Source organism: Propithecus coquereli, unplaced genomic scaffold, assembly GCF_000956105.1.
Source record: "Propithecus coquereli isolate 6110/MARCELLA unplaced genomic scaffold, Pcoq_1.0 Scaffold140, whole genome shotgun sequence".
Lineage (NCBI taxonomy): Eukaryota > Metazoa > Chordata > Mammalia > Primates > Indriidae > Propithecus > Propithecus coquereli.
Window position 1 is genome coordinate 1,220,150 of NW_012138303.1, and position 15,583 is coordinate 1,235,732.

Genomic DNA, 15,583 nt, shown 5'->3' on the forward strand with positions numbered 1-15,583 from the left:
GAGCTATGATAGCTAATTATCGTGTGGCTACCTGCCACCACCATATCAAAGATAAAACAAAAACAACAGAATCCACTATTAACTAATCAGTTTGGCAATTTCATATACATACTACTAAAATAGAGAGTGACATTTTTGCTTGACCGAGGTTTTCTATTTTTAAAAAAAAACCCCATGAGGAGTTACTACAGAAAAATGAAGAAGATATATCTCTCAGACACACTAGCTACAAGGTTAATAGCATAATTTCCCTACAATCTGCTATTTACTATAATTAGCAACACAACTAATATTAATACATTATTAAGCATGCAGAGTGTGTTAAGCAGTATTCACTCCTTAACCAGAAAATGCCCATATAAATAAGAAAATGATGTTTCAGTTCTTTTTAAAAATAATAAATATGGATGACTATTACAACTACTAGATTTACATAATTTGCTCTGTACTGACAAAGCTTTTCCTTAAGCTCCCAATTTTCAACATCTTTATTATTTAGAATAGATAGGTACCCAGGAGAAGTTTCTGAAGCAAATATTTTTATCACTAGCCTCTCTTAGGTGCCAGCAATCTAGTCCAGGGAAGTAACAGAGGACAAGCTGGTTACCTCAATATCTGTAGACGTCCGCACTCTCTTCTTAAGTAGAGTCGGGCATAGTTCCAATAAAAGTCCTTGGGCTAAGGGTCAAAATACAGATTCTAGGGTAAACTCTGTCCCTCACTGGATGTGTGACCTCAAATACATCTTAAGCTCTTTGATCTACGTTTCCTCACCTGTATCAAAATGGAGATGCTAACAGTACCTGTCCCAGGTACTCAGCCACAAAACTGCCTTGAGAACATGTGCAATTATGTTGGCCAAAGTGTTTCATAAGTGGTAACATGCTATTGAAATGCCAGAGTTTTCACTCATTTGGGATGAGGATGGAAGAGTGACAAGGGGGTTTACATCAAGAAAACAGTCAGTTCTTCTATGTTGCTGGCAACCTGAGCTAAGAATAAAGTCAGTTTTCAACACCTTCCAACCTAACATCCATTCCACTTACAGGTTTAGTGGAGGGAGCCACACTCTGGACTCTTCTTGTGCCTTTTTTGGCATGAGTGACCCTGGATGACAGGTCTGGGCAGGCTGCTCTGCCAGAGGCCAGGTTTACCGGCTGAAGGTGAAGTAGGAAGAGCAGTGAGTAGGAAGAATCCAAGAGGCCAGAGAGAGGTCTTTATAGGAAACATCCCCACCTGCCTTCCAAAGTCATGCCATTAGGTTAGGGAGGACTCCAAATTCTAACGTGATGGTCCAGGTGGGGGAAACTGTCATGGTTCAGTCAGTTGTCTGAGCTCAGCATCTCCTAGGATCCGGGGAAATGTCTACACGAGCCAATACTGCGGCAAGAACATTTGATCTTTCCCAAGAAGGCGAAGGACCATGACTCACCGGTTCTTACCACAGCTTGCTTCTATTTCCCTCCCCTTTACCTCCCCACACACACCTTGTCTGACGGTTGAATTTCACAATACTTGGCTTTGAGCTCCATAGTAAGTTTTTTTTTTTTTTTTGCCATATAAAAGAGAAGATTTTTGTAGAAATCCATTCCAAAGGTAGATAGGAGTGCAATAATGAAACTTTCTTCACTTTAAATTTTTAAATGCCCATTTCTATTTTAAAATTTAAATGTTCTATTAAGTTTGCATTTGGCTTCTACCTAGACAGTTACAAGTGGACTGCAGAAGGTCTTCTACCTTTTGCTTTTTCTCTCTCTTCTTTTTTTGGCTCTTAAAAAAGAGAAAGAAAATCTAATAATTCAATGAAAGTAAGTTAATGTAGAACTTCAGTACAATGCCTTCCAAAGAGGTGACAACACACTTATTTGTCAGCTAAATGATAGGAAAAAAGGCTGATGTTAAAGGACTCTCGGTAAAGTAGTATCGCTCAGACTGACCAGAGGAAACAGTATCGATATATAGATGTGTGTGTTGCGGGGTGGGCTGGGGTGGAGGAGGGTTCTCTAACAAAGAGAAGCTCTACTGTCATGAGAACACCTTACATGTATATGCTGCTTTGTAATTAAAAACCTTTCTTACCCCTTCCTTTATATGCTTTGTATGGTCCTTCATACCCTTGACTCCAAATCCACAGCTCTTTGCCATACGCCATCAGTTTTTGGGGTACACAGAACACCGGATCCCACAGATGGTCAATGGCGTGCCGGGATTGGAATCCAAGCTTGGCTGGTTCCTGAGAACTTCTAGTCTTTTTACAGGGGAAGGTGCCTATCTTATTGTATAGCCTACATTACATAAAAAGGGGAACTTGTTTGACTCTCAATTGAACTAAGTCTAGTTGCAATGAAGGACTTTCGGGCCAAGTTTTAACATCCTTTCCCATAGGATCCCATGAGCATCCAGAGAAAGGGTAATCATCACAAAAAAAGAACAAAAAGACCAGAAAACTCCTCCCATGACCCTGCAGGTTAGGGATGCCTCCGGCACCCTGATGAGCCCTGGTTCTGAGCCTAACAGGCCAACGTTCCAGAGTTGCAGGTATTAAGCATACATTATATTGACTCTTTATGTCTTTTGAAATCCTCATTTACAACTGCAAACATTTTTTAATGCCTTCATCTCCATAAAATGCCTAGGTTTTTCATAGGTGAGACCAGGACTTCGTGGGCTCAAGTTTGGCCAGGGGCTCTGCGATTCGGCGGGAGATGCTAGGGCAACAATGCCTCCGTCTGGGAAAGGCTGACTGCTCAGTCTCTGCAAAACCCGAGTTGTAGGTTTCCTCCACCCCTTCCTAATAGGACCTGGGTGCTGAGCCCCCCGTGTCTGTGGCTACCTGCTCGTATTTCTCCAGCTCCGTGTGGTAGATTTGTCTGATCTGTGACAGTTTGGCTCTGTAATCGGAATGCTCCACTGAGTTGTCGGAACCTGCTCCTCCAGAAGCTGCCGCTGCTGCCGCTGCCGCAGCCGATCCTCCGCCCTTCTCAGGCCCCGCCACCCCTTCCGCTAAGAGCATGTTGTCCAGTCGCATCAGCTGGGGGTCTGTGGGCTCCTCTTCCTGCGCTCCTCGAATACTCAAAACTGCGGGAAAAGACAAAGGGAAAGGGGAGTGTTAACAACAACCCAAGAGAAAATTTAAAACAAAAACAATTGTGCAATTTGGCTAGACAAGCCTCCAAATCACTTGCAACACGGCATTTGAGGAAAAGAGGAAGGGCTGCAAACAGAGAGCAACTGGGAGGGTAGGAAAATGGAAGGAGGGCTCGCTTTGTTCCAGAATCACACTCCTCCTATATGAGGCAGCTAGAATAGTCGAGTTTATGGAGACAGAATGTAGAACAATGAGTGCCAGGGGCTGGGGGAGGCGGGAATGGGAGTTATTGCTTCATGGGTACAGAGCTTCATTTTGGGAAGATGGAGGTGTTTTTGAGATAAATGGTGGTGATGGTTGCACAATAATGTCAATGTATTTAATGCCACTGAACTGTTCACTCAAAAATAGTTAAAATTGGCCGGGCGCGGTGGCTCACGCCTGTAATCCTAGCACTCTGGGAGGCCGAGGCGGGCGAATCGTTTGAGCTCAGGAGTTCGAGACCAGCCTGAGCAAGAGCGAGACCCCGTCTCTACTAAAAATAGAAAGAAATTAATCGGACAACTAAAAATATATAGAAAAAATTAGCTGGGCATGGTGGCGCATGCCTGTAGTCCCAGCTACTCGGGAGGCTGAGGCAGAAGGATTGCTTGAGCCCAGGAGTTTGAGGTTGCTGTGAGCTAGGATGACGCCACGGCACTCTAGCCCGGGCAACACAGTGAGACTCTGTCTCAAAAAAAAAAAAATAGTTAAAATTGTTAAATTTTATAGTTACGTGTGTTTTACTACAATAAAAAAATTTAAAACTACAAAAAGTTAATTACAACAATGTAATTTTTACTTTTATTCCCAAACTATCAATTTCAATTTAAAGAAAATCATTTCCTTCTTTATTTCTACTATTTGATTTCTGTAAATTTGTGGTTTTGCACTCATTGACTTTCTTTGTAATATTTGGTCAGTCTAAATTTTCATTTCCGAAATAACCTAAGCTAGGTAAATCCAGTGAATTTGGAGTGAAATCTTAAGACCACACCTCTAGACTAGGAGAGAGTGGAGAAAAGTCTAATATATTGATAGTAAGAAGACAAATTGGCTCTGGAGTAGGGACGTCTAGCTCCAAAAATTGAGATCTACCTGTTCCAGGTGATAAGGACTCTGTCCCGTTGAAAACAAGGGTGAAGCGTTTTTAACAAGGTGTCTCGGGGATTCAGAGAAGCCAGTGCTCTGGGAGGACGGAGTCCCCATCAGTGAGATGGCTGCTTTTTATTAAAACACCATGAATATTGGTGGTGATTTGGACTGAAAGAGATCGAGTGATTTAGTAAATCAGCAGAAGAGCTAGACAGTCTTTTTTACTGCCCCTCCACACGACCTGCCATAAAATAAATCACTCATCTGCATCCGGTTTAGCTGTCAGCAGTCAAGTCTTTGTTAAGAGGGAACATGAAAAGTACTTTCAATTTTTAAAAATATTGAACAAAATTTTTGGATGAGGTAGGAAAAGGAGGGAAGTGATTAAAGGCAGAGAAGGGGTCTAGCGTTCATTTACATTTGGGGGATGGAGGTGGCAGGGTCTAAGTCCCCGGTAGATATATGAGCACCAGAGCAGACTCCAGAGCTGCTTCAGGGCAGGGTACATTAGGTGAGCCCCGTTCCAGTTGTATCTTGAGCCCCAGCAAGGCAGCCCCCTGTGAGTCCCAACAGGAAAGGCAGAAAAGAGCTCAGTACAAGAAGACATCCAGATGTTCAGGACATTCTGCCACGTGTAATACCAGCATCGCTGCTGGCTGTGCCCACATGCTCCTGGCTTCCAACAGTCATGACAAGAACCAACCTTGCAAGTTGCTTAGAAGGAAATCCCAATTCCTGTGCCCAAAGGAATCTGGCTCTCATGAAACATGAGACAGTCAAGTGGATGGTCAAGCCATGTGGACCAGTGGTGGCGGTGAGGAGCAAAGAGGATGAAAGGTACAGGGGAAAAACTCGTGCTTCTTGATGCAGGAGAGGAAGGGAGAAAGGGAGCAGGGAGAGGGAAGGCAGTTAGCCAGGAGAGAGAAAAGAAGGAAGCCCGACCTGGACACCTGGACGCAGACCACGGCACTTCAGTACCAGGTCGCCATCTTCCCTTTTCTAGCCTGAACTTTTAATATTCTGCTGCATGAAAATGAAATTGCTATAGTGGTGATGGCACAAGGTCAGAGGATCGTTGAGATTCTTTATGTGGACTTTTTTTCCCCAAAGAAATCCTTCTTTTGTAGCTCAGGAGACTGAACGGCAAATTGCCCCTTTGGTTGATCTTTGAATAATATTTAGCCACATTATTCCATTTCTTGAATTTATTTACTCAGACCTCCAAAGTCTTCTGAAGAACATATCACCACTAATAAAGGTTTCCTTCAGAAAGTAATCAAATGCTGTAACCACTTCCTGAATACCAGGCCCTAAAGGTGCTAAAAAGAATCTGCCCATCCAAGCACCTGGCGGCAGGCGGGCCCAGCAGCGCCTCCTTCCTCACCTCTATGGTGGGGGGTCACGGGGTTCATGGGTAAATTTATTTTTATTTGGTAAATTTCAATTGCTTTATCAACAAAGATATCTGTGGGCCATTTACAAATTTTTAAAAATCATCTCCGAGCCATTAATAAACAAGTGTAATTGTTTCACTTTAGCTTGATTATTCAAAAAATTGCACTGATGCAAAATTCTACTCTCTCATCCACTCTACTGAATCTCACACCTACTCTACTCCCTTCAGAAGAGGCCGGAAGCCCCCCCGAGCCAACAGGAAAATTGCCCGAGATGCTGAGGCTGGTAGCACTTCAGCTAGGAGGTAATGTCTCCAAGTGGGCCCTCCTGGTTATGTCCTGGCCGATCCCTCTTGCATGAGGCCCAACGCTGAAAGATCTTATGACAGTTTCTGGCCTCAACAACAATACCAAAGCAAAAAGGAACGGTATCACCTTAATGGTCAGGTCTCACCAGGGTGCGTGTAGGCACTGCCTACCTGAGGTGACATCAAATACCCACCTCCTCCAACAGCAGGGGACCTAAGGCTGCCTCCTCACTCCCTTCGCCTAGTCCGCTGGCAAAGCTCAGTTGAGCGAAGGAGGTAGAGACACAGGCAGCCGCAGCCCAGAGTTCTGGTCCTAGTTCCCCCAGATGCTGCGTAGGTGACCACAAGCACATCACTAATAATATTTCCCGTATGCCTAATATTTCCCTCTGAGAATATTTTCTCCTTCCACCCCTTCTCAGTTTCATACCTACGCTCCACTTTTTCCTTGAACAATCCACAGGAAGCACAAACTATTCCACACAAACTCTACACACCTACCTAATTAATATTTTCTTTGGCCTTGAAATCTAACTGCTTTTAAAGAAAATAAGAAAGGAAATAGCTAAGGCTGTCAAGGACACTCAAAGGACACACGGGAAGTCCCTACCCATCATGGACGTTTTGGGAGGGTCACAGAGCTTAAAGCACTGATATATATTGACTCCTTTTTTTTAGGTATGAGGAATATATTTAGTTTTCAGGGGTCGGGGAGCGACAAAAAAAGTGTTAGCATTTTGCTTAGATCTGACAACATTTTATGAATCCTATAAACAAATACTCCTTAAACGGAAATTTGGAATCACCAAGATTGAATAGAATTGGTTTCTAAATGTAGCCAATTAGAAATTGGCATGATAGGAATACAACCCACCATAATGCAAATGTTGCCTGCATTTACACTCAGGAGTTCAGGATGCATAAATAGGTCCCAAACCAGAGATCTGAAGAAAATAAAAGAATGAAAACATGTGGAAAAACAAAAAAACCACCAGTCCTCTCCAAATTGCACCCTTTAAACTATACAAAATTATAGAAAAATAGAAAACGTCAGAATACGTGCAAGAACCAAAAAAAAAGAACGATATAAATAAGGGAAAACCTTAAAAGAAAATCTCCATCTACTTTGCATAGCAGATTCTGGTCCTGGTGGACTCAGGCTGTGTATGTACGCTTGGCGTGGGCAGGGCTGGACCAATAAACACTTCATGGTCATTTCTCTACCCAGAACAGGGAGAATCTGAATGTACCACTATAAAAATGGGCGTTGGGTTCACTGGCACAGAAACTGTTCAGCTAGTCGGTTAAAAAAAAAAAAACAAAACACCAACATTAAATAAATGAACAGGGCGATAAGTCTAAGCAGAAGCGATTCTACCTATTTATTGCTTGAAGCCGGCACTCAGGCGAGTAGGAGACAAAATGATTATTTAAAAGCTCCTTTTTTATCTCTGCAGCACCATGCAAGACTCAAATGAACCTTTCGCCAGGACACCAGAGATGTTAACGCTCATCCTCCAAGATCCAATTTCAACCAGCGGAGCTGTTACCTAATCCAGCACCCATCACATATGATCAGGTTCCCGCTTCCCTGATGGGCGCCCCGCACTCCCACCCTCCCCTAACCTCTTCCCTCCCCAGCCCGACAGCTTTTAGTGAAACAGCTTTTTTAAAGGGCCACATCCCCAGTTTGTGCTAGCACATATCAGATTTTAAATGGCCAGGCAGGCCTGTATACTTCCACTACCTAAAAAAAAAAGTCATCGATCGCACTGGATTTGCAATCTGCAGAGGGCTTGCCCATGAAGATATTTAACCCATTTAGCAATAATTCTTATAGAGGAGTTTCCTTCTCACAAATCTACCCCCTTACGGAAGAGATCAGTCAAGACGGGTAAGTGATTTATATAGAAATTGTCACAGCCCTTTAAAAAGCATCTGATGTCACATCCACCTTGCTGCCATTGCTTGCCCTGGGGTTAATTCTTTGGTAAAACTCCCAAGATAAGGGGACTGTCACAGCACAGTCGGAGCTGCTCTCACAACTGGTCTCCTGCTGCTCCTTCTTTCTTTATTTTTCTTCACACAAGGAGAAAAACAAACCAAACCCAAAGGCATATTCAAGATCATCCTTGGCGGGAGGGCTGTGCGCGGGTTGTTTTGTCCTTGGCTGAGCGACATTGGTCTGGAGCAGCTCCAGCCAATGCCCACTAGAGGGCACTCTTTCTTCGCCGAGGACTGGTTCTGCCAGGAGAAATGGCTCGACAGTCCGGGGGTAGCGTTGGGGGAATGCCTCTGCTCAGATTCAACTTCTGCAAGAGGGCCAGGTGGAGAGGGGAGGAGGGCAGGTCTACAGAGAGGGTTGTCTTCAGGTGTGGACAGCAGTTCAGGGGCCCAAAGCTGAGCAGAGAGGGATAGAGATAGAGACAGAAATAGAGAACGAGAGACAGAGAGAGAGAGACAGACAGACAGACAGCAGAGAGACAGGTGGTCTGGGGCAGGGCATGAGGCGGCCTCCCTGGGGTGTGTGCAGAGAGGCAGGCTCTCTCTGGCCCATCTCCTTGTTTGATCGGAAGGCACAAACCTCCATGCTGGGTGCTCTACTGCCCATGAACTAAGTCTTCACTTAGGCAGGAGGCAGGAGGCAGGAGGCAGGAGGACGGTTAGGAAAGAGAATGAAGCCCTCCCAGCCTCATTCCCAAGTCAGCTCTGCCTTCTCCCAGTCAGTCAGAACTTCGGAGAGAGGAACGGGACGGAAATGTGTTGCCCTCGCATTTTCAGGAACAAAGCAAAGTACTCGCCCACTCCTGAGAGCATCAGAGTTACATCGTGCAGCACTTGAACGCACTGAATTGCATCACCTTACAAAACATGAAGCAATGTTCCAAATTTACATAGCAGATAATTGAAGATGATAAAGGCAAAGTAGCTTTCCCAAAAATCAAAGCAAACGAGACATAGCCAAGACTCGAATCTGGGTCTTTAACTCTTTGACACTTTATCCTCCACAGCATTAGACTCTAACTCTCTTTCACAAAAGGTAGCTAAATAGATAGCAATTCTGTGTGGCTGTGCACATGCAAACGCGCACACGAACACGCACGCACGCACACACGGTGTCTTTTCATGCTCAAGTGGCATCCGATACTCTGGGTAAGAAGAAAACCACCAGGTATGAGGTAGGGAAGGAAAGTTCTTCCTCCTGATTTCTTAAATTTTGTTTTACTAATAGTTACCTCTTTCTACAACGGCACCATAACGGTAAGAGACACTGTTGGGTGACAGATGCCCTCTTCCCACTCTGCCACAGAAATCCACTTACACGATCACGTCCCATTTTAATTCTCAAAATCCTTCTCCATGAGCCCTGCCCTGACGAGAAGAGGCAAAAATGGACTCTCGCCTCTGTGCCACCAGGGCACGTACTGTCTACACAACGGCCACAGGGCATCTCGCGACACCCCAGGGCACACCTGCCATCCTGTCAGCAAGCTGTGAGCTCCTCAAAGGCAGCGGTGACCTTCCTGTCTCTGTCTCTCCCCACGTGACCTCACAGAGCCTGCTCCTAAGCGTCTGCTCCAGGATTTCTTAAGAGTGAACTTGCAGAGGGAAGGAGGGAAGGAGCATGGAGGATGGGGAGATCCACAGCGCTCTGCCTCAGCTCCCTGTTCTCAGCCAGGCAGTCAGCGCGCTATCCGCGCTCCTTTCCCCTGCATTCCAGTTACGAGCTGTACCAGAGCCAGCATGCTGTTGGGTAGAGCTGTTCTCGCCGCCACCTCTTCCATATCCACTTCAAAAAACTGTCAAATCTGCCTTTTCAAATCTGACAATTCTAAACAAGCAAAACTGCACTGGCCTGAAGCCAGAGCTTCCTGGACTCAGCCTGGCATGTCCCCAGTAAGCCAGCACTGCCCGTGACAAAGGCCCTGGTGCCGGGAAGAGCCAGCACACGACTGCTACCTGGGGAAGAACCCCTGTGAGGGCTGGCGCAGGCCGGCAGTGGAGGGGCCACACATGGCCCATCTGAGGAGTGCTCGGTTCACTCAAACGAATGACTGACCAAGTGCCTACACGGTGCCAGGAATGAGCTGGGCACTGCGAAGCCCAAGATGAATCAGAGGTGGGCTCCAACTTCAAGAAGCTTATGGTTTATATTCTTCTCGTCCCTTCTGACCAGTACTCCCACTACTTTGAGGCCTGTGGACACGCAGAGTTGCCCGAGCAGGTGACTGGCAACTGAAAAACTCCAGCTGGTACCCAACTTCTCCTTCCTGCAGTTTCTTTCATTTCCTACAAGCACAATTATACCCACAAACCAGAGACCTCTCAAGCTGAGAAACACCTGTGATACAATTTGATTCTCCTAAACCAAAGGTGGGACCAGAATTTTCCAACAGCATCTTGAAATGTGCTCATGTTCTTCTCTCCTCATCTTCAATCCCCCTAGTGTAACGTAAAAGCTCTTTTTGGGGGTGATTTTTAGAGTTTTCCATCAAACAAATGGAAATGATTGACAATTCGATTTCCTCAATTTTACAAATCAGCATTACAGATAGCTGCCAGTCAGCACTGCTGAGTAGCATGGGGACACCAGTCAGCACCTGAGCTGAGACCTCCCGGCCACACGTGGAGGTCTTTAATGCTGCAGCTGGCCTGGAGCAGCCTCTTCAGGTGAGAAGTCCTAGTTCATGAAACCACCCTCGGACACGCCGTGCTGTCCCCTCGGCCTTTTAGAATCTCAGAGACACCGAGGTGGGACTTAGCCTGGGTCCAAGGGAGGTCTCTTTAAGTGCCTCCGGGGGATTTGCTTTGAAGACAAGATGTCTTTCAGCCCCTTCAACTGTTTTTCTTGGTTTGTTAAGCGGGTAAACCAAACTATAACCAAGCTCAGGAACTCGCGGGCTTTAGTGCAACAGCAGCGAGATTTTGAGATCCTCGAGTATTTCATCCCACAAATATTTATCAAGCATTTACCACGGTGCCAGGCACCGTGCTGACTTTCCAAATAAACGTGGTCCCGCGAGGAGCTCAGACAGTCACTCGCTTCTTCACATTGAGCCAACAGCAACTGTGTGCAGAGTTGTGTGTGAGATTTCAGGGCAGGGGATGAAAACAAAAATATATGACACTCTTGAGAGAGTCTGAGGTTTTTGTTTGTTTGTTTATGTTCTGGGGTTTTCGTTAGAGAAACGTACCAAGTTTTTCTTGTCGTTTTTCTTCTCTGGGCCAGGTTTTGGCGGTTCTGGTCACGTGTATTTTCTACTTCTCAGGGGACGCACAGGCACGGATCCCGTTCACACGTCCCCGGCTTGGCGCACTGAGCCTCCCCGGGCCAGCTGGCAGAGAGAAAGCTAACGTGCTGGGCAACGGGCTCCTGCCTTTCTGGATGGGCGCCGGCTGCCTGGACGAGGGGCTTCGGTCCTTAATAGCTCCGGCTTGGACGGCTGCTCGGGAAACCCCTTTGCCTAAAGAGGAGCCGCAGAAGCTGGTAGGAGGGAGTGACTTCACACTGGCTTTGGCCTCGGACCGACACACCCCAAGGTATGGGGGAAGGAGAAGAGCCACCGGAGACCCGATTGCTCGTGTTAACTCACGATGCAAGGAGCAGTTCCCTTCTTAGCTATACATAAAAAGCATGAAAAATGTGGAGCCACTGGGTGGCAGCCCGCTGTGCATTCCCTGGACACGAAAGCTTCTCCCTACAATGGCATTTCCTAAAGGAGCTAAGCACAGAGAAAGCAGAAGACATTTCTCAATACTCTCTCGCCTTCGGGTGAGAATGTTCGGCAGCTTGAAGTCTCAACGAGGCACCTAGCACATTGCTGGTTCTTGGCAAGAGCTAATACATGATAAATCTCCCCCCCTACCACATTCTAATACCCAGAAAAGTGTAAGCACGGGCAGGGCTCTGTTCTGTTAGCTCCATGGCACAAAGAGAGTACGCCAAAACAGGCCTCGGGTGTCTCGGCACAAGGCTGGGTAGAAGGCTCCCACTGTGTGATTTCACCTCCCTTAAGTTCAGTTTCCTCATCACCAAATAGCAGATGATCGTATCAACTATGCCACAGTTCTCATTAAGGATTAAATAAGGTTATTTTTACAAAAGCACATGTCCAATGCTTGGTAACTGGTAGGTTTTCGATTGTTGGTTAAATCTGAATCAATCCCATTGATAAAGGTCCCTTTGGGGAGAATAAAAAAGCAGGAAAGATTTAGAGTTAAGGGTTTGGTTTCTGTACGTTAAGAATCAGCAACACAGAAGGAACTAGGATAAGCCAGTAAATGCACACACACATGCACACGCATGCAGGCACGCACACAAGCACACACGCCCTACCTCACCATCCTGTGCCCCCCAGGCAAGCTCGTGCTGATACCATCACAGGCTAAGAAATCAATTGATCCTTGGCCAATAGAATGAATTGCAAAATGTCTTCCCCTCTCACTCCTTTTTATGTTCTTTTCCTGCTATTCTCCCAAGCACATTAAGGATCTCACTGCTTCTGAAGCCTGATATGTCTCCTCTTCACACAGAGCCCTCGGCCCGCCTCTCCCTGAGCTAGAAAGTATCGCCGTCCTCCTGGCCTGGCAGAGCTTACGCTGGAAACCCTGGTCTTTCTGGAAGGATGAAAGACCCTTCTGGGAACCACTTAGCTCCAAAGCAATCTCACCTGGTGTCAGACAAGCCAGCCTGCCAGCCATCTTTAATGGCTGCTGTCAAATTTCCATTAAAAAGTAAATAAATTATAACCTGAAGAGGGTAAAGACTCTATTTTCACTCAACATTTTAAGGAAGTGTATTTAAGTTCTGACATGGGGTGGAATTCAGTACTCACACTCTGCTGGGACCCAGAGAAATCCCACACTCAAAATATGAGAACAGTCTGCTGTTGCTGTGTTTGTACCGCATGTTGTCTAACCTTGCTGACATCACCATGCCTGTCTTAGGACTACAAATGATCTTCCCGCTCCTGTTGACAAGTGGGATCTTCCTGCCCATATTTACAAACCGAATAGTAACAGAACTAGTTTTTCTCTAAATTTCCAAACAATTTCATCAGAACTAAGTTTGAAATAAAGAGCATTTTCTTCCCATAGGAATCTTTCCCAATTTTGGGGAAACTGCTGAATAATTCAAAGGCAGCGTTCCTAACACGATGAGCCTTTGGCCTTGAGGGGTCCTTACATAATTCAACCAATCATTTAGTCTTAACTCAATCCATGAGTACTTCGAATTCCACAAATCGCAGGAGACTAATACGACTGCTGATAGTACACCTTCGCCCCGCCGGATGAGGCTTCCTTTCCAATGAAGTGAAATGCAAACCTCTGCCAGGTGACAGCCACAGACAGAGGTGTGCGACCAAGCACAGGCAGAGGAATGATGTCATTGATGGCAAACAGCAAATTCCATCCTGGGTCAGGTGGGGGCCTGGAGTCAGTAAATGAAGTGCAGTACTCTAAATTCCTCCAGCCCTTTTGCCTCTTTGGTGGTTCTTCTACTACTCTGTCCTGTGGACTCTATGAGAAGATGGAAAGTTGAAGTGTGGGAGACAAAAAGGGCAAGTATGTTTTGCTTGCCTAAAGCAAGAAGAAAGGACTCACCGAATCCTTTGACTACCACTACAACAACCACTGATATTAGTAAGATCATTTAACGTAAATGTGGATGTTAAGTATACTAATATTTATGTGGCAATATGAGATGTGATAGAGCATGTGCCTCTCTCCCACCTGGGACCTGGGAAAGGGAACACTTCGGGAAGGGCCTAGCAGAGAATGTTGGCACAAAGATGAAGGAAAAGTTGATCTGCTTGTTTCTTCCAACCTATCAGTAATAGAACCCTAATTTTTAGCTGAATTCATAGCCACTGGGAGGAAAGACACATTCCAGCTTCCCTTGCAGCTAGATATGGTCTCGCCTCACGTATCATGAGACAAAATTCCAGTCAGGAATGTCTTTAAAAATAGGGAATGCCGTTCTTGCCCCTTTATTTTTTTCTTTCTGTTGGATGGAATGTGAATATAATGGCTGGTGCTCCAGCAGCCACCCTGGACCATGAGCTGGCCTGAGGCCGGGAAGCCATACTAGGGAGAGAAACTGGATATAAGTTCTCACACCCTGGAGAGCAGCCTAGATGGTCACTTTAGGGCTGTAAGAAAGGAAGGGAAGAAATAAACTTGTATTTTGTTTAAGGCATGTTATTTGGGGGTTTTCAGAGGGCTTTTGTTTGTTTGCTTTTGGCAGCTTAAACAATCCAAGCTAATCCAAACTGTTGAAAAAGAAAATAAGAAAGAAAGCTAGAAGTCAGAGTGATTTCATGTTAGGTATAAATAGGTAGAATGTTACAGAGGAAATTAGAAAGAGGCAGACTTAATAACTTAAAAAGATGTAATTAACAGAAAATCTCAGGGAGCCACTGGGGAGAACTTCTCCTGGCGAAAAGAGTTTTAGAACAGATAGAAAGAGGCCTTGGTCATTAGAGAGGCCTCTCTTGGGTACTACCAGGCCTATTAGTAGAGGTAGGAGAAGGCCCAGGAAGTCTGGGGCGAGAAAGCGGGGAAGGAGATGCCACCTGGTCAGGGTATTGGGTGGCCTTGAGGAGTTGCCTAGACCAAGAATACCGGGGTGGGTAGTGAAGGGTGGCTGTATATGGAAACCAGCGAAAAGCATTCAGTTGTCTCTGTGACAAAGGAGTGAAGAGAAGATTCCCCCTTGACCAGGGGAAAGCTACGGTAGACTAAACTGTAAACCTGGAGGTGAATGTAAAGGGCAGAGCAATGTGAGACTAAGTTCTAACAAGTGACTTTAGGTAACTGTCAGCTGCCTTCCTATATATAGCTTGCATTGGGATGTTTCCTTACAATACAGTAAAATAAGGTTTTTACCCTAACCAGCCTGCTCCATTTGTCAGGTACAGAGCCCCGGAAGAGAGATCCCGGTGCACCCTACGTAGAGAAGAAATCACCTCCATTCACTCTGCTACTAGTACAACTCCCCAGCTGAAGGACACAGGAACTATTTATGGGCACCCCAGGTCCATTTCAAAGCAGACGCCAATTAGCTTTTCTGTTTCCACGACCACAAACAACACCTGTGACCCCAGACAGTCATCTCACAAATGCATACAAGGTCAGCCAGGGTCCTTCGGGGAGAGTCTGTGGACGATCCATCACCACCCGTTACAAACACCACCCCAAGCACATGCCTCGCTGCTAACGAGCCACCCGCACCATCCTCAGACACGGGAGCCGCAGGACACACGGGTGAACCGGCAGCGTGAGAAGCGGGGGGCTCGTGCTGCTTCTCAAAACTTCGCAAGTAGCCTCTGAAAACACTAAGCCCTTGACTGACTGGGAAGATCGGATGGCAGGACAGGACGTTAACTGTGTCCAGACTCCCATCCCAGACGAGAGGTTAAATAAGAAATCTTGGTTGGGATGGCGGGATGGGGGAAGGGCGGTTGAGATGATGAGCTCCGATTGCAAAACATGCCTCTAATCTTCCCTAGCCTGGCCTCTGGGTAAAAGGTAAATGTCTCATGGGGACCAAGAAAGTGACTAACGTGATGTCTTAAGGGGTGTGTGACATTTCTGCTTTGGGGAGGAGCCCATGGAGCCATCATTTCCTGTCTCTCTCACATGGGCCATCATTTCCT

General features: G+C 46.0%; 1 protein-coding gene across 2 annotated transcripts in view; it reads right to left on the reverse strand.

Moving 5' to 3' along the window:
* Positions 1-15,583, reverse strand: part of PBX1 (pre-B-cell leukemia homeobox 1) — a 291,506-nt gene that overhangs the window by 52,291 nt on the left and 223,632 nt on the right. For both annotated transcript variants that reach the window (XM_012639595.1, XM_012639596.1), the window contains exon 3: positions 2,834-3,078. In XM_012639595.1, coding sequence (XP_012495049.1) covers positions 2,834-3,078 — 245 coding nt within the window. The remainder of the gene's footprint in view (positions 1-2,833; positions 3,079-15,583) is intronic.